Genomic DNA, 23,001 nt, shown 5'->3' with positions numbered 1-23,001 from the left:
GTTATTTACAGCTGTGGCGGATTGATATGTCTGTCTAGGTTTTCAGTGAGGAGGTTGCCGGTACTAGATCCGTGATGTTATGCTGGGATAATATCATGGGTCTAATGCAAGGCTGACCAATCAGAACTCAAGAATTGTTCCTGCCATTGTATAATAAAATATAATTTGAACAACTTATTGTCGCACCATATGTACAAGTAAAAAAACCCTGTCCCAGTATCAAATCAATCTAATGGAACCTATTATTAACCAATCAACACTGGCATGCATATAGTGTGTGACTGCCTGGATTTACGACCAGCAAATATGTCATTATTGCTATGGCCAGACAATAGCATACACTGTTCTCCAATCTGCTCCAATCTGTTTGTTATTGTGCACCTGTCTACTAGCAGTCTCTTTGAATGGCTGAGTCATAAGAAAATACCATTTAGTTTTAGACACCCACAGTCTGGTTTATTTACTAGATTTCAACACACCAGCAATTATTTTAATCACATAATGTATGGCTTTATGCAGAAAGCCTAAGAACCACTACAAAATTAAATAATTTCATGTATAGCCCAATTCTTTCATGCAATCAACCAGATATCCAAGAGTATAAGGTTAGAGCTGTGTTTTTCAACCTTTTCATCTCAAGTACCAGGTGTACCAGTAACTATGTGCAATCTTAAACTGCTGTTGTAAAACCGAGACCTAACCCATTACAACCGCTTGTCCAACTGAAAATGTGATGGCATCATCCAATTACAAGAGTTCAGCACAATCAGCACAGACAGCCTGCTTTGGATCCCCATCAGTAACAGCAACTGTGATTCAGTGGTGCACAGATTGATACATTACGATAGTGCGATTGAGGGAGTATTGTGGTTGAGGAATCAGATCATCAGAAAGAACTAACGTCACGTACCAGTACAGTACGCAGGTTGAAAAGCACTGGGTTAGGGTGGCAAAAAATCTGAAGGAATTGAGTGAACTCACCACACAACAACAGCCTTTGACCTCCAGGTGGCAGCAGCCAACATATGTCGAGCTGGGTGTTAAGAAGCAAGAGGTTTGGTCGTGGGTTCCTGTGTGCCTTAAAGTCATTTAAAAGCAAGGGTGGCAGTACTGGTAATCATGTTACTGGGAGAATGTCTGGCGCACACCATCTAAACCTCAGAAAGCTATTAATAAACTGCATCCACCTCCCACTGCTCAAACAAATTTTAGAGATTGTATTTTTTATTAGCTTAACAATCTTTAAGACAAGTGCAGTACATGTTGTTTTTTGTAGTTCCAATATGGAAAGGCCTCTAGATATTGCCTCCCTTGGATTCTTTCACATGTGATTGTGCACCCGTAACAGTGTTTATTATGAAGTCAACACCACTGCACCAAATAACTTTGATATTTTATGCAGCTTTAAGTACTGGATAGACAAAGCTGTGCCCGTTGTCAAATGAAACAGTAAATGCAAATGGTGCCATCTCAATTCACAGTAGTCTTTTTCTTTTATTGGCCTTGTATTTATGAGACATTTCCTTTCTGTCAGAGGCCACTGTGACTGTATTAACAGCTTAGATCTCCACCCTGACAGGACTGTTTTACATACTGGTGGTTTGCTGGGTTATTACGATTTGACAATCCTTAGAAAACCAGACAACTGTCTTAAAGAGAAACATGAACAGTATCTGTAGAAACTATCGCCCGCCATGAAGTATTTAAAATATGAAGCTGTATATGAGTATTTGCACAGTTTCCATGGCTGTATTTTACTTTACGTTTGTCACTATTAAAGGAATACACGGGCGGCACTATGTAAGGCAAAATGCTCCATTTCACTCATGCATCTCAAGCCCTTTGGACCAGTTTTTATACAATATTTAAGCAATTTGTTGTTGATTTTTAAGTAATTCTTAGTAAGTGTTATTTTTAATGACATATTTGCTGTTTTTTTTTTTTTTTTTTAAACAGTAATCCAGAATGCAGTTGCTATTATAAAAACGGGCAGAAGTAATGCTTTAATCAGTATGATATGGTGCCCCCCTAAAAGCCTGAAATGTGGGAACTTCTTAAAGTTTCTGATGAGGGTTAAACATTAAAGCTTACTGAAAACGTTTAAAAAGATATTGGAAAACTGTGCGAGGCTTATGGAAATATTAGATCATGATGAGAAAGCCACTGATGCTCACTGTCAAAGATTCTGAGAGACCAGTAGTAAGTACTATAGAAGGTGAAGTTTAATCGTATGTAGCTAGTTTTCCTATTAGTGGGTATTTCGTTAGTATTATGTTGATATCTGAAGCCTGAGGTATGAATTAAGTGTGAGTCATTAAAAAGGGATTAGCCTGATTCATCTTTATTGGAATCATTTACATTTACAGTATCTTTCAGTTTGGGTTTTTGTATTTTTAGAGGATGTTTTTATTCACTCTTTCATCACATACACTGTAACTTGTCTCTTTGGAGGATTATTTAAATGCGTACAGTGTCTCAAAAAAATGTCCCGTTTGCAGGACGTATAAACCATTGTGGGTGGCCTTGACGTTGACCTAATTGTGTTGTCATTTGACATTTTTGGTTTCTGGAACATATAGCCTTTGAGATAGCAACACTACATTTTGTACTGGTACTCTTACTGTACTGGGTGAAGGTTTTTTTTTTTTTTTTTTTTTAAGGGAAAGGCCAGTTACAGGAGGGGCAAGTCAAAGGTTTGTTATTGCAGTGTACCCTACAGGTTTTCCAATTCACTGTAAGCAAATTAGCCATGGTTCCCTTACTGAAAGCCCTTCTTGGTTGCTGTGTGAGCTCTATTCAATCTGTGCTCTGATAGCACAGTAAGAAGCAAGGCCTCAATTAACAGGTTTCATGAGGTTTCAATGTTCTTTCAGCACTATACTGCCCCCGGATACAGCAATAATCACACAGATTCAGTGTCTAATCTAGAATATTAAACATAAAATGGGCATATATTTACATAGGACATTAAATTAGTTTACTGATTTGCTGTTTTGAGCTATCTTTCCTAGACTTGTGTTAAGGGTTCATTATTTTAATAGCCTAAGGGAACTATCATTAATATGAGAATCACAATCTTTGAGACATTAACTTGCAGGGGTGTTAACGAGTTTTTAATCACAGAACGGCAATCAAAAAGGTGGACTGAAAAATACAGCAAACAAATCTGAGAGATGAGATAGAGGAATTCACAGGCAGATGACAAACAGCACTTCGAGGCTAAAAGATTGATCTGGCATGAAGCTGCAATGGCTTTTGACCATCAGACATAAATTGCTGATTATAATGATGATGAGTTTTAGGAGATAATGGTTCACTTGTGTTTGTCTTTGGAATGTTCCGAGGTGTTTCGTTAAAAGACAGCTTGAGCTTTGTCTACCTCTGAGTTTTGCTAATCTTTTGATAATGACCAATTATCAAAGTCATTTTGTCTACCCAGAGGTATATTGCCTGTGCTTTTTTTTTCGTTTTTTTTCTGCTGACCCTCCTGTACTGCACTGGCTGGCAGGGATTGTGTTCACAAGACCAGATCTATTTATTGATATAAGTCATATCTAGCCATTTTAGAGAAGCATATTGTTTCATCACTACTGCTGCAATATGATTTGATGTTTATGATTTAGAGTAAACTGTCTGAGCCAATGGAACATGAAGCACTGGCGTTAGCTACACTCTTCATTTTCCTAGAGCATACACATACCCTCCAACATCTGAGAGATGAAAATAGGTATGCTTGTGTGGCATTAAGAGAGCAAGCGGCGCACAGTGTGGTAGTGAGCGACCTGCTTCCTCGGGGGTCTGGGACATGCCCCTCTCAAGAGAATTTCTGAAATGTTAACTTTAAAATATGCAAGTTCCTGCAAATTAAATGAGTATTATTACAATCCTGTATTCCTTTAGGGATAAGGGATGCATGAGATAGGTTAAGACTAAAAAATCTAGACGTTTCAATGCCTCACAAAAACACCCTGAAAATATTTTTCTTCTTAAAATCTCATCAGTTTTTAATCTCCAGCACTGCATGTAATAATGTTAACAATTCTTTCCTTACATATTCTTCTGAATGGAACAAGCCATGAACGTGGTTCTGAGTACTGCTGCTGCTCCTACTCGGAAATGAACCAAACAAATTATATAGCAGAATATCTTTGAATGGACTGTCTCTACTAATATTTTTGCTGTCTAGTGACTATCTGTGTAGTAGGTAGTACCGTGAGGATGTGACGCTAGCACCCACATGCCTCTAGTGGCCTGGAGGGGCTGTGCAGGGGGGAAAAAAAAAGGTATTGTGCCGGAACATTGGTACAGTTGGAGGGAATGCATTCGGTGCCCCGCTGAGCACATTCCAAATGTTACATTTACCCAGTCTAACCACAGTTTTACATAACACATGGCAGCCTGTACCTGCTCCAAAAAATCAATCTGAGAACGAAAAAAGAAATAGCAACCGATAGCACAGATAATGACATAGCTTTTTTAGAATTAGGAAAAGAACATCGCTGTACCAAACCATCTAGACAGCTAAACCTTTCATTAGCCCATGCAAGTTGTTCGTCTCAGGCTACACAGGTTAAAGTCTATGGTTGTTATTAACACTGTGTTGGCACCTCATTCCAGTAGTAAGCTGTTTTCTGATATTATCGATGACTCCGAATAATTCTTGGAAAAGTAAATCAGCTAATTCAGTTTAAAGCAGAATAACATGGTTTCAAGATTTCAAAAACGTATGTCCTGGGCTCAGACATCGTGACCATATGGTTTGTATGGCTTCGCATGTCAGCCCATTGAAGTGAATGGAGAGGCAAGGGCTGGATGCAGACAAACCAGCAAGCTCTAGCTGAGAGGCAAATACAGTGTGTGTCTTCTGCTGATGTCAGTGTTGCTAACTCATCAGGAGGTGATCCATTATATTCTCCCTCTGCTTAATAAAAGCTTGCCCTTGAGTATAAACACAAGTGTGTGTTCAGTAACCCAGCCTCAGGGAGTTTCAACATATAGGTCATCACCTCGACCATCACCTCGACCATTGAGAGAATCATATGTCTTGCAAGCTAGCATACACGCTACAGGTTATAGTGCATAGAACATTTAATTACCTGTTTCAACTACAGGGACCAGGATCTTTTTCTATATATTCAGGATTCTATATATGTAAGGACACAGTTGTATCAGAAAATACTTTGGTGTAGGGTTAGGGTTAGGGTTAGGATTATATCATCAAAAAAATGCCACATTAAATATATCGTAACTATACTTAATAACACTGTAACCACGTGTAAGTGCACATGTGTTTACCAAGTAACTACTTTGTAAATACACAGTAAGTAGAGAAAGTAGTGTTATTAAATGTTTTACAGTGGGCAGTTACTGTTAATAAAATTTTTAAAAAAACCATCGAAAATAAGTGAAATGCTTACTATGTAGCTTAGATCTCATACTACAAAACAGAAGGGTAACACACCAATCCTCTTTAATATAAGTCACATTGCATACTACTTAAAATGTGCAAAGGATCACTTTCAGTTCTCACAGCCTATAGAAATACTGCAGAAACCTTTATTAATTCCATACAGTGCAGCTCTGGATGTAGTTATTCTTAAAAAAGCTGTTTAAATTCAGTCAGCTGCTGGTTGAGCACAACACAGCACTCCCTTGCTGTCTGCAGCTGGCTGTCACTCAGCTCAATCAAGGCTTTCTGGAAGGCACGCACCCGCTCTCTGTGATAGCGTTGAATCTAGTAATTACAAGACAGAGAAGTACAACCATTAGAGTAAAGCTAGCTCTTCATTAAATTACCTGGACTAATTACAGATCTGAGGCTACTTTTCTGACCATATTCCTTGACCTTACAACACGTAGCCACTAGTGGAGCTATTCATAAACTGCAAATAAATTAAGTAATTGTAGCTAAACATAAAATCGCAAACATGTATTTTCATTTTAAAACAGACATCTGGTACTACACTAAGTTATCAGTTTGCTTGCCTTGCCTTCCAGGGATGTTACTGCTTTACTTGTTTGCTCATTTCATCCAGCAGTGCCTTCTGGGTCCAGGCGTTTTACTGGCTGAAAGCATGTCAGTCAACAGGGCTATCAGAAGATTGGCTATTGACAGGAATGAAGCCAGTGAAGGGATGGGGATAATTTCACCACCCAGCTGCCACAGAAAGTGCAAGACAGTGTAAAAGCTTAGCTTGCAAATAGAAAATTCATTAACCTAGAGTAGTACCAGATATCAGATTTTAAAATGAAAATATGTTATAAGGTGCGTTTCTTTCAAAAGTGCACATTTGAGACCTATATAACGAATGGACGTGCATGGCAAAGAAAATGTATTCATCTATTTTGTTAGCTAGAATTATGTTAAAGAAACATAGCATTAATGAGGAAATAAATTACACAGCAGCCATAAAAGCCAAATTTTAAGTACGTATTAAAATTTAGCAAACTTCTAAAAAACAATTATAATTTCTTGAGACATGTTAAGGCAGATATCGGGATGGATTTGATCGGTTTTAGCATATCATAATTGTTGCTACCTTGCTGTCACATGTTGTTATTTCAGTACACTATATTTTAGAACAGGGGTGTCCAATCATGACCCTGGAGGGCCACTCCACTCCACTCCACTCCACTCCACTCCAACAGGTAAATTGGTGTAATTAACTACTTCAGGGTCTGGCTGGAGTTTTAATTGGTCCAATGAAACAATTTACAACAGGGTTGGAACAAAGACCAGGAGTGGAAGTAGAAGTTGTACCTTCTTGTTAATGAACACCTACCTCCATTTTGGCCATTCCAGAAATCTCATCAAATTCTCTGTCAGCTGCCTTTTTAATGTCTTCCATCTAAGAAAAGAAAAAGCATTATTTATTTATTTATTTTTTTAATCTAAAAGCTTGATCAAAATATGGTATACTTTAATAACTGTATTATGAAACATTGCAGATACGTCTGGTAATTCAATTATTAGATGTGTCAAACAAGTTTTAACATTTCTGTAGAATAACAAACAACTCTTAATTTACTGGACATAGCAAATAGTTAATTGTAATCATTACAATACATGCAACTTTATGCAAGTCATAAGGGGTGACAAAAAAAGAAACAAGTTGTGTGTTATATATATATATATATATATATATATATATATATATATATATATATATATATATATATATATATATATATATATATAATGTAATGATATGTTTGCTTTAACATGTGCTTCTTTCAAAAAACGCACAAGTGAAAATAACCGCATAAGCCCAAAACACCTAATAAAAATACCTAGTAAAAGTATAGCAAAGTGTAACAAAGCATAGTGAAAATGAGCCGAGAACACCCTGGCAGACCTAGCCCTCCCTCCCCCTGGTTGGCACTCGGCCAATTGAGCACTGCCCCCTGGGAGCTCCTGTCCTCGGTCTGCAAAGGAATAGCCTGAACTCGAACCGGCAACGTCACTGCACTCCACGCGAAGCACCTTTACTGGATGCGCCACTTGGGAGCCCTACACTTTCCAAGTTAATATTGCTTTTCCTGAAAGACAGAAAACCCTGAGTAGTATCTCTGTAGTTTAACAATAAAAAAGAGCATTCTCTGGCTAACACGATAAAATCCATCATCAAAACCTAATTTAGCATCATAGCTGCCATACCGAGAGCTTTTTAAATGATGACAAAAATGTTTCTCTTGAAATCTTTCTTGGAATATAGTTTTAACCTGCGATATATAAAACTGCTCTGCTTCTTATTCTGGAGGGATATGTTGCCATCTACTGGAAGACTATTAATGAAATATCCTCCAACTGCAGAATACTGTCGCAGAATATTATACTGTATGAACATAATGTACAGATATGAACATTCATCATGTGTCAACACCCACTGTAACCTCTGTGGACCCACAAGGTTTCCAGTTTGAGAATCCCTGTGCAATTTAAACAAACATAATTCAATCAGGTAACAGTAACATAACAATAACCCTAAGCTCTGCACTGCAACTAGTCTGTAATGGCAAGCATAGAGTAAATGCTAAGGGACATCTTTAAAACCATTAACAGACACATTAAGTAATGAAGTGCATGGCTACACATTAAACACTTTATGAAACAAGTTGAATGTTAATCATTTCAGTATACTGCAGTAGGAAGGATAGACAGACACTCACAGCTGCTTTCTTGTGGGGCTTTGCCTGGCCCAGGTTTCTATTTGCCGTTTCTACGTCAACCAGTTTACAGGTTCTTCTGAACAACATTTCCTGTTTGGTATTGAAATTGGGATTATTACAATTGAAAAAGCATAGGGAAATGGAAAACGTTAAAGAGGTGGTAATCAACACAAATTCACGTTAAAAGGGCTTGGAGTGTGCAAATGTATCTGAACACCTCAAAAGGTGTCATTTACATCCTGTATACTGCCTACACAAAAAACACTGGGTGTGAGAATTTCAATTTCCGTTCAGTAATCAGGGATATAGAAACAATGGGCACTCATGTTAAAAAGTTAGACAACTTTATACTTTATTTAGGCATCTTAAACAACTTCTTAAAAGTCTCAAGCATTTTACCAATGGTGGCTATGTGTTCATTTTCTCTTACTATTTTAAATTAATTGCACGTGTGACCTATTAAAGTCATCAATTCAATTCGACATTCGCTAATTTACCTATCTGGACAATTTTTTCAAAATTTTCAGTTATAGTGATTTGATTTCATAAGCACAATAAATTGAAATTATAGAAGCAATGGGGTGTTTGAACACATTTGCACACTACTGTGTGCCATCACTACAATACGTTTAAAATAATGTGTATCATACAAAAGTGGCCCTTAAAATATTGGTTAAAAAGGTAAAAACTTGAACAAACTAGCCTATTTGTCACCATAATGAGTTACAATTCAAAAGCTGAAGGCTATAACTTACACTCACAAAGCATACCCAAAACATCTTTTCCTGTAGTGTTTTATTTATTTCAGAACAGTAATGCATACCTTTTCAGCATCCTGAAAGCGGGACTGCAATTCCAGATTAAACCCTAGTGTGTTTATGCCATTTTCTGCAACATTTTCAAAGTTTTTCTAAGAAGAGAGAATAATTAAAAAAGTTAGAACATTTGTTTAACCCAAAATGTATTTCTTTATCATTCCCTAAAACCCCTGCTTCAAACATTACTACATTAAAGGGATGGAAATAAGTGCCTTATCCATAACACCTTGGGTACTGTTTAATGCAGTATTCTATATGTATGTGTTTAGGGTCTGTAACATTATTTCAGTGTCATTATCTCTATACCATATCAAGTACAGCTTTCCAGTAGTAATTGAGTAGTAATGGAAGAATGGTTCAGTATGACTTCCCAGGCTTCTGTGGTTACCACAGTTCTTTGCAGGTTTAAATGTAATTTCTCTTTCTGGACCCCGGTGCTTCTCCAAGCGTATTTTTATTTCTTTAAGGACCATTTATTTGATTGTCTCACAACAAACATCTTCACAATCTCTATTAGAATATTCCCTCACAAGTTTATTACAGCAGATGAGACAGCAGTCTTTCTTTGAGCACGTGCCAAAGGTACTTCTAAAACAAGTCATTCGGATTCCATCCAAACCATTTCTGTTTGGAAGACAGCAAGCCAATAAAGATGTCTTCTAGTCAGCAAAAACTCCATAAATAAAAAATTAGCCTTAGAGTAAATAGATTCAAAAGCCATTTTAATTGCTTTAGTGTAGTCTTTTTTTTTTTTTTCTTGTTGCCTCTTCCTTGCGGTTTCGAAGCAGAACTATCTTGGGGAAGCTATGGGGAAGTCTGTAAGTTCATATTGTGCATTGGGGTTAAAGTCGAGATTCTGCAGTTGCAAATTAGCAAAATTAAAATCCTGTTGCACATTTTCCTAAATACTGTTCAAGTTTAGTTAGGTTTGATATTCCAATGAATCTCATTCTGACATGCTAATTTGGTATCAGGTGGGATTTGTACTTGGTCCCTATAGATGTCTCTACCTTTCAGCTAACTGTACTGTTGGCTGAACGGCTAAGTGGCCAACCATATTTTCCTCAATCCAATATGTCATGTGATGCCTGACCTTTCAACTTTTTTCATCTGCCATACACAATATTTTAATGAATACAATGTAAGCAGGAGTTTCTCTTGGGGTTTGTTACTATACTATACTTACTAGAAGAGACAATCTACACATGATGTATCAACAGAAACAAAACCTGTGCGCAGAAACAGATATTAAACATAACAAATGTTGTTTTTTTAACCTTGGAATAAAGTCCTCATTTCTTTGTAAACAAGATAAGATGTACAGGAATTTTGACAACACTGTAACAGTGACTAAAAAAATCACTGGCTGATTCCTTGTCAAAGATTTCTAATGTGTATTATGTTGAAAGATCATCCAGTCACATGCCATTTTGAAATAAGGAAACTAAATCACTTAAGAGCTGGGTGTAATCATTTCCTGGTTTATCCTCTGAAAGAATGACTACAGAATTCTCTAGATAAAGGCTTTGCCACCCGAGCAGCACTTGATCATTATTATTTAAAAACATGCCTCTGCACAATGTAGTTAATGAAGTGGACAGGAATGTAAAAGCTCATTTTCAATCCATGTGGAGAAGCTCTGACAGCACCCCTAAGCTCATACATGCTGCATAACCAGTTTTTCTTTGTTACAAAATCAAGGAGATTTTAAAATGATGGACTTGCTATCAATGAAAATAGCAAGAAGACAATGATAAAACTAGGCGACTGCAAGAATGAATGCATAGGCTCAGTGGTGAGCAATTAACACAATGTGCCACATTTGTTTGAAATAAAAAACAGAAACAGGCTCAGTCAAGACATGAAAACAAGTGACATGATTTTGTAATTAGAGAAAACCGTCACAATGTACTTCCACCATTTGTACATGTAAAAATGTAAATTCTACATACAGGCAGATTGGTAAATGCCTCAATGTACAACCACATTCTAATACTCTCAATAACTTGTGATAATGTCCAAATTCCATTTGAATAATACAAATGTCATACAAGGACAGACTGACACACACGGCGCCTCCAGATATCAGATTTTGCTCTCAATAAGTATTAAAATGTCCTTAGCAATCAATTACGCTATTGTATCGTACAAAACTGACAAGAAATAGTGTTGTTGTAGATTAACCACGGAGCTTGTGTGTTGTGCTGCGTACAATAGCACTTAACATGGTCTCTGTCGTACACACTCCCCTCACTCACTTACGGCATCATGCATCCTGGCAACAACAAGCACGACACGACATCAGACAACATCTAACTCATCAACCATAACAGCATTGATCACATTGGAAACACAACATTAAGAACGGTATGCACAATACCAACTTACACAACAGAACATAAGGAGCCCCTGTTTTTCTCCCAATTTGTGAACTGTGGTATGGTTTGGTATGTCAAAAAATACAGGGGTCTGATCTGCATTTTTGATCTGTCCAAGTTGGTACTGTTTGTTAGAAACGCTGAAATTGTAAAAGCTTATTTGAATTCCTCAGTAAGCTAATGATACTTCTTTGAAAATGGCTGCCTGCAGGTCATGGATGATTCGAGATTGGGCAGTAACATTTTAGTTCGTCTTTTCTCGGTAGTCAGTCAAGTTGCTGTTTGTGTATTCAGGAGGTAGTCACGCCTTTTGTTTGCGATTTAAATAACGCATCACTATAGTGTACTCGAATTTAAGACACAGGCTATTTTTAAGAAGCAAAAAATCTGTCTTAAATTAGAAGGAATATGGTATATAAAATTAGAGTACAGCACATTACTGTAAAATTACATTATATGGCGTCTATAACTCCCTAGTGTACATTTGGGTTAAAGTCCAGGTTCTGTATTTGACAATAAGCAACATTCCAATCTTGTTATAAACTTTCCTTCATACTGTTTGAGTTCAGTTAGGTTTGAAATCCAATTAAAGTTTGTAATGAACCTCATTCAGACATGCTAATGAGGCATCATTATCATAACTCACTAATATGTGATTTGTAATTAGTCCACAGTCCCTCCAGTATTTACAAGATCAGATAAATAACATGCTTTTCAAGCTAGTAAATGGGTCAGTGACAATTATTTTCTCATGAATATGATTATTTATCTTTGGATAAAAAATGTAGCCCTTATTAGCTCAATCAATCATTGCCCACGATATATGCATAAGTAGATTTTCCAAGACCTAGAATCTAATAGTCAAAGAATATTTATTCATGCACTTAACAGAGCAGCAATAAACACAATCTAGACAATGGTTTTACAAAGATACATACATACATTTGGCCTACCAAAGATTGTCTGGTTCCCAGTAGCTAGTTGATCTATTGTTGGGTTCCCAGTAGCTAGTTGATCTAAAAACTTCAAGTTGGGTTTTAAAGGCTCTCAGTGATTCATTACCAACACCTTGGCTAGGTAACCCCACTCTAAAACATTACCTCTTGTTATGTAAAGAGGTATATAATATACTTAAATCAGTCTCCACTTTATTTCTAAATGTATCCTTTGGTCCTGGTTTCCGTGCTAAGCTAAAAGTATTGGCAAAGTATAACTTTATGAACTCCTTCAATGATTTTAAAGACTTCACTCAAGTCCACCCAAGTTTGTCTTTGTCCAAGGCTTAATTGATTCAGCTCCCTTAACCTATCTTCATAGCTCATTCTAAGCCCCAGGATTCGTCTGGTTGCTTTCTTTTAGCTGAGCTTAGAGACGCAATGACTAACTTGTTGCTGGGGATATGCATCTCTTTAGGAATAAAAAAAAGAATATCCCCCTGCAATTTATTAAATGTAGAATGCTCTTTAAAAAAGTACGACCTAAAAATAGAAAGTCCCCATCTAAAAGTCCAATAAAGGAATTGGTTTCATGGTGTTATCCACCTGTGTTATGTTATGACTGCAGCACCCTGACATTATTGCATCTCAGGTACTATAAAAGCAATTGATCATTCATTATTAGGCAATCATGTTGTATGATTTTACCATGAATTAATTTTTCATCCACTTAGTCTTCAACATACCTGGTACAAGCAAAACAAAGACTTTGTTCAGGCCTGCATTGTCAAGTCATAGTACACTGGGAATATTCACTATGACAATGTAACTGTCTTATACTGCAGTTTACAGAAAGCTGCACAGCAGAACAGATAATATATCAAGCTAAGACTAGGCAAAACTGTTTTGACATGACAATGTTTGGCTATTTATTGCTTAATGCAGCTGATTTTTATTTTTTTACCTTTACTGTATTTATCACTTCAGACAGCTTGAGGCACATCCTGCAAGAAACGAAAAATAAAAATGGTGAATGGGAAGATGTTTTCTTAGCAGCACAAGCATGCTAAATTAAACTCCTGCATCCACTTTGCAAAATGACTTATTTCACCTGAACCTTCGATTATTGAAACAGAAGACAACCCCACGTCTGTCACTTTGAACAACCGCACGTAGAAGAGCATCTGTTGTAAAGAGATATTCCAGTCGGCTGCTGGAATAGGGATGTTCCTGGAGAATTTGGCTCTGCACAAGTCAACAACGTGCCACTCTGTCAGCCCAAATTATATTGGACGGTTGGCTGTGATTGTTTTCTCCGAAGTGAAAACTATTATAGAGAAAGTTAAGTAAGGAGTGTCCAAATCAAAAGATGCTAAATCAATACTTTACCTGATGGGGATTCCCAGTGGGTACTGCAAACCTGCTAATGGCATACTGGTGTACAGAATGTATATTGGATGAATGAGGATTGTTTTGGCAATTGCTTATTTTCCATAGGGCATGGGAAGTTTCAACATGTGTTAAAGTTTGAAGAATAAAAATAACAAAATATACAGAAAGTTGTGTTAGGACAAGACGGGTTCGTGCCCAACATTTGTTACAAATATATATATATATATATATATATATATATATATATATATATATATATATATATATATATATATATAAATAGTATTTACTAAACAATTATGCTTGTATGATTTTGATCACAAATACATTTCTGGCTTCTGCATTTAGCATTTACCCATGAGCCATAAGTAAAAGCAGTTCTCAGATCAACACAGAAAAGTGGAGTAATCTTACTTTGCAAAAGCATAGTCTGCGGGGTCATCGTCCTGTCCGATCCCCAGGTGGAGCGCTGTGGAGAAGTGACCGCACGCTATTGCTATCTCTGTAGAGGAGCACAGAGCAACAGGGAAGTGTCTTTGATAACGTTTGGTTCTGTAAAACCACTTGGCATTTTCTAAAAATATTTATCAATATTCTGAAATGCCTCTTGTCTGTGTTAACAGGTGCAACCAGAATGACACTTCCGTCCATCTGAAAGCATGCGCTTCACAATTACTTTGTTTCAATTCAAACAGCTCAATATAATTAAAATACTGGTTCACTACCAGCATAAACTTAAAAAATATTTCTATTTTTGTTAAGTTGTCATTTTTTTCTTTTTATTCTGGGAAAATTTCCCACATATAGCCCTACAAATTGCACAGAGAACACCGTACCTCAACCCCACTTCAAAATCTAATCATATAATACACTTACTTTGTTCAGTTAACACAATATCAAGGAATTTCTGTGGAACACAAAATGAAAATGGAAGTATTTAGAAAATATTCTTAAATGTAAAAGCATGTAAACAAATGGAACGTGAAAGGAATTGCTTACCTCTGCTGCAGCCTTAGTAAAAGCTGTTAGTGTAACGTTATTGTCTCTCCCATTCTGAAAGAACTCGTCAATATCCTGAAACATTTCCAAATGAACAAAGTATTATCACTCCAAACTAATTTCCTATCTGAGCCACTAAAGTGATTCAAGTACAGCAAACAGGTTGCCGAGATTAGGTTTATAAAAATAAAGTTTCTAAGCAAGATATTGCAGTCGCCACCTTTTTATATTAGAAGTGTACTCTGTACATACCAGAATCACCATTGGTATGCCTTTAGACATCCATGTAGCCAGGCGGCACACTGATGTAAAAATCAGGATGCAGCAAGTTCCCACTTTAAATAATTAGCATAGTAAGCAAAAGGTCTAATGAGTAAATCCATCTTCCAAGAGCAATGGTACCTCTATATAGGTTTACCATGGTATGCTTGTGCAGTAACTTTGTAATTTCCCCATGCTTTGCCCATGATTATACTCTGCCATGACAGGGCGCATCCCACCCCTGTGTTTAATTTGTATTATTAGTGTTATTATTTAAATGGATTGTATGTTATTATCAGTGTAGGTGTGTGGCAGCATAGCAGGATGAAAGACCAGCCAAAGCATAGGTGCGTGTTGTGTGGGGAGTATTGGGTGGCAGGGAGGGAGTTCAAATCATCCCTGCAAACACACGTGGGAATGTGGCAGGGATGGAGTTCAAATCATCCGTGCAAACACACATGGAAATGTGGCAGGACCAGTCAATTGAATACATGTTCAATACATGAGGGTTTGTGTGCTATGGGGTTTAAATATATAACAGGGTGTATATAAGAAATATCGCTGGTGTTTAGGGGAGTTTCTGTGAAGTTGTGTATTGTGTGTGTGAAACTGCTGTATTTTTAAATATATATTCTGTTTTGTTTAAACGGTATGTTTGGCCCTTGTGCCGGTTTGTATTATTTTAGTTTTCTAGTGACATCATCCCATTCACAAATGCATTTGCCATATAGGTTACCATGGTTTGCCATGATTTTTAAATATGCTTTACTACAACACTCTGTGTCGTTACATTGCTTACCTACGCTTTACCATGCTTTCGCTGTGCTTTATTACACTTTGCTGTGCTTTTACTGTGATAGACTTTGATAAGGGCAAGTGACAACTGTAAAACATTTTGCTGTACATTTACATACTACCGTAGTTACTTAAATACATGTACACTTACACAATTACAATGTTATTATGCATAGTTACAATGCACTTAATATGTAAATCTTTTTGCATGATATATATGATTGTATCAGAAAAGGGTGACTATGCATAATAACATTGTAATTATGTGCAAGTACATATATATTTACCAAGCAACTAATATATAAATAGACAGTAATTAGAGACACTTAATTACCAAACATTCAATCAGATACCTGTCACGTCATTACAGAACAACACTGTTGCATTTAGAAACCCTTGCTTACTCTGGAAGATACTGTAAGGGCACTTGGGCCAGCCTTGTGAAGCAGGGCATGTGACCCTCCCAACTCCCACTCCAGTAGCTGTCTGCTGTACCTTGTGATGCTCTTTCCTCAGTTCATCCATGGCCTGGGTGAGCTTGTTGAATATTCCTTTCTTCACTTTAGTTTTAGTCAATGGCTATAAAAAAAAGTAACCAAAACAAACAGGTTCTGTTGTGATTTCAACCATTAGTATTAAGTGCATTTGGTAATGCTTTATATTGTGTCTCTGTAACTCCTATTGTAAATACACAGTAAATAAAGTAAATACATACTGTATGTATTTACACATAATTACAATGTTATTATGCATTGTTACAACGTACTTAATATGGAAATCTTTTGCACACTATATGCAAGTACACACTTGTATCAGAAAAAGGTTAGAGATAGGGTTAGGGTTAGGTTGATAGTGGGGTTAGGGCTAGAGATAGTGTTATTGAGGTTAGGTTTAGAGTTAGGGTTAGGTTTAGAGATAGGGTTAGATATAGTGTTAGTGGGGTTAGGGTTAGAGATAGGTTTAGTGGGGTTAGAGTTAGGGTTAGGTTTACATTTCGGGTTAATGTTAGGTTTAGAGATAGGGTTAGTGGGGTTAGGGTTAGAGATAGTGTTAGTGAGGTTAGGTTTAGAGTTGGGGTTAAGGTTAGGTTTAGAGACAGGGTTAGTTGGGGTGGGTTTAGAATTAGGTTTAGTGGGGTTAGTGGGGTTGGGGCTAGAGTTAGGGTTATAGCATGCAAAAAATGTACACATTAAGTACATTGTACCTATGGATAATAACATTGTAATTGTGTATGCAGACATGTATTTAGTAACTATGTAAATACACAGTAATTTAACACATTGAATGTAAACTGCTAGAGTGCATTTGTTTGTTAAAAAGAATATCCTGTATATCAAAACTAAATAAACAAATCAAACAGCTGATGCGATATCTGGAGAAAAACCCTGCCACTAGCTGTTTGGATTTATTTCCACTCTGATATATTGATGCAGGATAAAAAATACCAAAACACTTGCAATTTATGTTAATTCAGAAATACATACTACATAGCAGGAAGCAACTGTATCTTTCACCAGAGGTTTTCAAACATATTTGTTTGGTGTATCCCTTTTAAAAATAATTAAAGAAAACATGTACCTCATTTAAAATCAGAATCAGTTTTCTTGCAGTACAATATTTTAACTACAGGCTTTTGGCAGGATTATGGTATAGGTTTAAAGATTTGGGGTTACACAACAATTTATAAAAGTAATTATGGGTTGCCTTTAGTTTTTTCCGTACCTTTCTGTGTTTTAGGAAGCTGTGCACTGCAGGGTTTTTGATGAGGACAGGGTGTGCAGTAACAAGATGCAGGTATTCCTCCAGAGCTCGGCAGTACATCTGCCAGTCGTCGACCATAATCAGCGACTCTGTGACATGAAAACGGCTTTCCTAGTTTTGTTTTGGTCACTTGGTTACATTGTAGTTTGCAATAGGTAAGAGTTTCAATATGAGTAAACCCAAGACAGATTTATAGCTTAGTCTACAACCTATTCAGTTCCTTTTTTTATTTTTTTATTTTTTTCTCTCAAAATGAATTATACGATACCCAAAACACACTGTATGAATTATGACCACTGAAACATGGACTTGTCACCATTTTGATTATTAAAGCAAAATAATTGATTTTCGTATCCTGTAGATGGAATTTGATCAGTTTCTTTTCATGGCTTGTAGATTTAAAAAAAAAATCTATTTGTCTTGTGACATTTCTTCTTTTGCTGGCCAATTTACAGTAAGGTCCCAGGTTCACACATGAGTTCTCATTTTACAGAGATTTTGTTCAGCAACCAATTAATGAAACACATGTATTCACACGATTTCTCTTGAAGACGTACAATGTAATTTGTTTTGGCCTACACACAATGAGATGTTTTTTATTCAAAGTGCTGTTCAAAACAGTTAAAGCGGACCGTGATGCGTTAATGGAAAACATGTACTCCATTACATGGTGCATTTGGGACTTCGACTCTAGATACCTAAATCTGTCAAGGGACCAAATGGCACATCATTTTGTATAATTTCTGGGGAGTTACAATCCTGCCACTGCCATGACGATAGAAGTGGGGGAGGCCTGGGGTAACAGCTATTGAGTGGCAGGCTATGACACAGATCACTCGCTGGCACGCTTTAAGTAAAAACATGTGCTGTTTGGTCCCTGGATACAGCTCTGTTTTGGTATTTGAAGTTTGGTGTCTAGTTTTCCATACACTGGTTCTCCCATATCTCCCCAGTTGGTTCACACTGGGTGTATTGTACACCGACAGACCTCTCCTGACCTATACAGTCTGTTCTGTGTCTGTAACCATTTTTACATGGGTGGTGGGCAAACCTCAATGTGACCATTAGGTGACCATTTTACATACCAATTTTCTTTTTGGTCTTTGCCTCCGAGTTAGACATATATGTCCCTGGCTTGACTGGTAGTGGTGGAAACTAAAAAAAACAAGTAAACACAATCATATAAAATACACTGGTAACAATTTAGGAAAAATAGCCATTTAAAATAAATTTGTTGTAAAATTCTCCATCCATTTGCTATACAATACACTATACTCATTGTATTCTGACCTATGTACGTGATTGACTCTTGTGTTTGGCATCTTCCTCTGGTACACCCTGGGTCCCTTGAATACTCTGGAAGCCTGAATGGATGTTGTAGTTTATTAAGCATTGTTGCGGATCAGATCAACTCAACAATTCTCTAACTTAATTGAGTATGTTTGAACAACCCATTGATCATCCTCTGCCCACCTTACCAATTGTGTGAAAACAATGACTTCCCTTCCAACACCTTCAGGGCAAACAGTGGCATGACCTGATATTAGGTACAGGTCCTAATAAAGTGGCCAGGTAGTGTATATATCTTTAGTTAGCACAACTGAGCTGTAAACCAGTCCACTCTCAACTACATCTTCTTAGCCAATGGTCGTTCTATATAACATTACATGCATTACAGTATGATTTTATTGCCTTCTGCTGGATCATCAGGAATGCCACTTGTCATGTAAAATAAGATGGAAAAGAAAAAAAAAAAACATATAAGTATACTAACAATAATCCCATGAAGACCAGTCACCCCTTCTTGGGTCAAGAGACAATGGTGTAGCCACTCAAAGTCTTCAAACTCTCGCTCAACCCGATACTCTGTATCACTTGATATCTGGAAAAGAACTCATTATTACACATAGTCTACTGAAAATCCCTGTATAATACATAGTAGATCTTGATATTGACAGTGCAGCCATCTGACATCTCTTTGCATCAGATACAGTTGTATCAGATTGAAATGGTGCGAGCTATGCTTTTTAATTACGCTAGTCTTATTTAACTATATACAATATTATAAAAATGAAGGATGCATGTAAGATACAAGCTGATGTTAACCCCACTGAAGGCGAGTAAGCCCACAGATAGAAATATCTTGACCATACATACTGTCTACTGCTTGAATAGCACACATGTTTTACACCAATGCTGGAACATGACTGAGCGGCTGTTTGACCAACAGAATAAAATACTATTCTGTTAGTAAATTATATTTTTTCATAAAAGGAAAATAATATTAGTCCTAAAAAACTAAACAACAACTAAAATGCATTAATATATTCCTCATACATGGAATATGTATTATTGTATGGTGTTATTATAATTTTTTTTTTCTCTAAATCTGCTTTTTTCTGGCTTTCAGTTTCTCTGGATAACCCTAAATGCATTCAAATTATGCGACAGTTTGGCCTTTCAACAGGTGTAGGGGCTGGAAGTTGAAAGTTCACATTGTCACATGATTTGAAGGGAATAAGGAAGGTTGTTCAGACCCTGTGGTTAGGATTCTTTGGAACAGCTCAATGCAAGCTCCAAGCCCGGTAAAGGCAGATTTAGAGAAAACTATAAACATTATAAATGAATCCTGGAGTAACAGAACCAATCAGAGAGATATCTAACACCATAAAATAGTATGTGAAATGGGAAAAAGCAATATAAAGAAATGGAGGAATTACCTCTAGAACTTTGGCAAGCCTCTCATTATGTCCAAAGCCTTACCTGTTGGGATTTGATCACATACACAAATGTGTCCCCATTCTTTGCAGCATCAGTTACACGGACATCATAGCCAGAGGAGTCGTGATTTGAATTGGCTTCAATCCCTGAGTCCTATAAACAAAGGGTTGCAAACACCAGGTTTCACACAAGATTGAAATAGATTTCCGTGCCATACCTTCTGCAAAAACATGTACCATACACACCCGCCATATCTCCAGGTATCTAATAAATGGGGACACAACTGGGACAAACTTGGCCTTTTTTTATTGCAGTAGGAACTAATAGCAACATGAATATAAAAGTTTGCCCCACTTATGACTTGTTTATAATAACTGAAGCAAACTAAATTCATCCATAAATCAAATTTTGCACTTCTATCAGCTGCATAGGTTTCAAGAGTGCAGTTTTTCAAGAAACGTGTTTAGCAAACATGTATTTTCATTTTTTAAATACAATGCCTGTTACTACATCAAGTCTTCAGTTTGCCTGCCTTCCAGGAAATCTGTTACTGATTACTTTCTTTACTGTCTGGGTCAAAGCATGTTACTGGCTGAAAGCATGTCAGTCAACAGGGGGAGCTGCTGATTGGTTATTGACAGGAAAGAAGCTAGTGAAGGGATGGAGATTATTTCACCCTCCAGGTGAAATGACCCAGGAAGTGCAATACTATATGAAAGCAAGGCTTTAAAGTTTTTTTTGATTTTTTTTAAAACATAGAGTAGTACCATTTTCAATGACATGCTTGCCAATACAAGTGTTTCTTTCACAGTTGCATAGTACGTGATTAATACATTTGATGCTGTTCTATTGCCACTAAAGAGGGTAGTATCCATGCAGACTGTTCAAGAGGTATCAGTACAGTATCAAGTAATGCTGCAATTTAATATTTGACTTCCTATATCCTGCCAGCTCAAATTCTACCTAAACCCAACAATTAGCCACTAAGCATATCAATCATTTGGTATGAATTATGAAAGAGAAAGTAACTGGTAATTACCACATGAATTGCTTCCAAATTGCTTTTTTTTTTAATCATTCCTATTTAATATAAAGCATGACAGAAATAGCATTACTGTAATCACTGGTGCTGGCACTTATAATGAATTCACAATCACTTGTATGTGCCACTGGAAGATTGGATCATATTACAAAAGGTTCGGAAGTATCACATTGACATCACCCTTAGTCATTTCAATAAGACGGACAAAACTCAAGATGTAGAAATTCAGATTGCCCCAAATTTCTTGCGTGAAAGTGAACTAAGTTTAACATGTGTAGGGAAAGACTTTTTTTTATTTTATGGTACAAAACAAAAATAAACTGCTGTATTCCTTTCAGAAAGTGTGCCTTTGCTGCCAGTGTTAAATAGGCCCACAGACATAGTTTCCTAAAGACCGTGTTTCTGCCTCACAGATTCCTGCATTGGTGACAGCAGACTGAAGCGACACAAGGTTAAGTAACACTTTCGAAAGTAAAGTTCCACAGGTATTGTATTATAAGACATCAGCTTTTTTTTTTCCAGAATCTCTCTATTTCTTTACATACAGTGCCCCTTTTAAAGACTGACCCAACACAAAAACAAAACACAGAGTTTAACAAAATACACAGGAGTATACCCAGTACCTCTCTTGTGACAGCTCAGCAGCAGGGCACACACCTTCCTGCGTCTTTCTACTCAGCAGCCTTGAATTAACAAACTGTGAGGCTTACATGCCCCATAGTAACAAGTGTGGGCAGCTTGCTCTAATTTACAATTATGCCCACTGCCAAAACAATAATATATATTAGCTCAAAGACACACACACACAGACACACAGTTTAAATTATAGTCAAAATCCTTTGTAATCCTTATTTGCCACACTTCCATGGACTACAGTAAACAAACAATTTGCATACAAAGCTTTTCCAGATAATGCACTTTAAAGATGTGCTAACTTGTGCTTTATAAATTATGTTTAACACCATATTAACATTTATTCCACTTGTGTAGTTTTATAAACGTGTATTTTAATTTGAAGCACACCCATTTTTTTCTCCCTTAGATATCAGGTGATTAATCCAGTATTGTAATCGCTGTTGAAAAAAAGGTTTCTAACCATCATATTTCCTGGTTGGCTTTCTTGTTTCAATCTTCAGTGTAATCAAGACGCAATCTTCAGAGTGATACAGAATATCTTTCTTTTGATTATCTAAAGTATTAAGTACAGGTTGCTACAGATGGTTGCACAGAGCACAACTCTGTTCTGTTTAGTGTTATCAGGGATGGTTCTGGAATGAGCTTGGTCAAAGTACATAAAAGTTCCCTGTGACAGTTCAAAGTGCCAGCTTAATGAAATCAGACAGGCCTGGAATGTGAAAACAATGTGTTACACTGTAACTAAACACAGGCTATATAGAGCACCTTTAACAGGGATTCTAATCGTCACTGAATTAACATCACCTGCTTTGTTCAATTAGCTTGTCTATCAAACAGGAAATTGCCTATTATTACAAATAGCACCATTTTTAAACATCTTCAGTATGTTGTGTAGCATTAAGAGATGGTGAAACAACTTCCATAGTAAAGATTTCATTTTTGGATGTCACAAGTAGGCAAATTTCCCCTCTCTAGACCTTTGTGCTTTCAAGTTGAATTTCACCTTTTAACAAAATAGACCCTATTCACACTTGTGATTTAAGGCGGCCATGGGCTGCTTCAGGGATCAGGACCAGGGCCGGCCTTTACACACG

At 36.8% G+C, this 23,001-nt stretch overlaps 1 protein-coding gene across 2 annotated transcripts; it reads right to left on the bottom strand.

Annotated features, from left to right (window-relative positions):
* Positions 1 to 878: 878 nt before the first annotated feature.
* Positions 879 to 22,568, bottom strand: si:dkey-28n18.9 (sorting nexin-5). 2 transcript variants are annotated; one of them, XM_041225222.1, is made up of 14 exons: positions 22,368 to 22,568; positions 20,272 to 20,382; positions 19,283 to 19,390; positions 18,594 to 18,663; positions 17,470 to 17,597; positions 16,243 to 16,326; positions 14,692 to 14,766; positions 14,569 to 14,599; positions 14,107 to 14,161; positions 13,265 to 13,304; positions 8,993 to 9,079; positions 8,170 to 8,259; positions 6,783 to 6,848; positions 879 to 5,734 (listed from the first exon to the last, which is right to left on the bottom strand). In XM_041225222.1, exons 1-14 carry the CDS (start codon positions 22,371 to 22,373, stop codon positions 5,597 to 5,599), a joined length of 1,089 nt encoding a protein of 362 aa, XP_041081156.1. In that variant the 5' UTR covers positions 22,374 to 22,568; the 3' UTR covers positions 879 to 5,596. The 2 variants fall into 2 exon arrangements, with proteins under 2 accessions (XP_041081156.1, XP_041081155.1); XM_041225221.1 differs by having other exon boundaries at positions 14,107 to 14,194; positions 22,368 to 22,567.
* Positions 22,569 to 23,001: the final 433 nt, after the last annotated feature.

Source organism: Polyodon spathula, chromosome 23 (genome assembly GCF_017654505.1).
Source record: "Polyodon spathula isolate WHYD16114869_AA chromosome 23, ASM1765450v1, whole genome shotgun sequence".
Taxonomy (NCBI): domain Eukaryota; kingdom Metazoa; phylum Chordata; class Actinopteri; order Acipenseriformes; family Polyodontidae; genus Polyodon; species Polyodon spathula.
The sequence above is the reverse complement of the archived record's forward strand: the minus strand, read 5'-3'. Positions and strand labels throughout refer to the sequence as shown.

Coding starts and splice junctions, on each gene's coding strand:
- si:dkey-28n18.9 (XM_041225221.1), bottom strand. Junction 16,327..17,469: donor GCTTCCTAAAACACAGAAAG/GTACGGAAAAAA, acceptor TTTTTTTTATAG/CCATTGACTAAAACTAAAGT. Junction 14,767..16,242: donor TGAGGAAAGAGCATCACAAG/GTACAGCAGACA, acceptor GAAATGTTTCAG/GATATTGACGAGTTCTTTCA.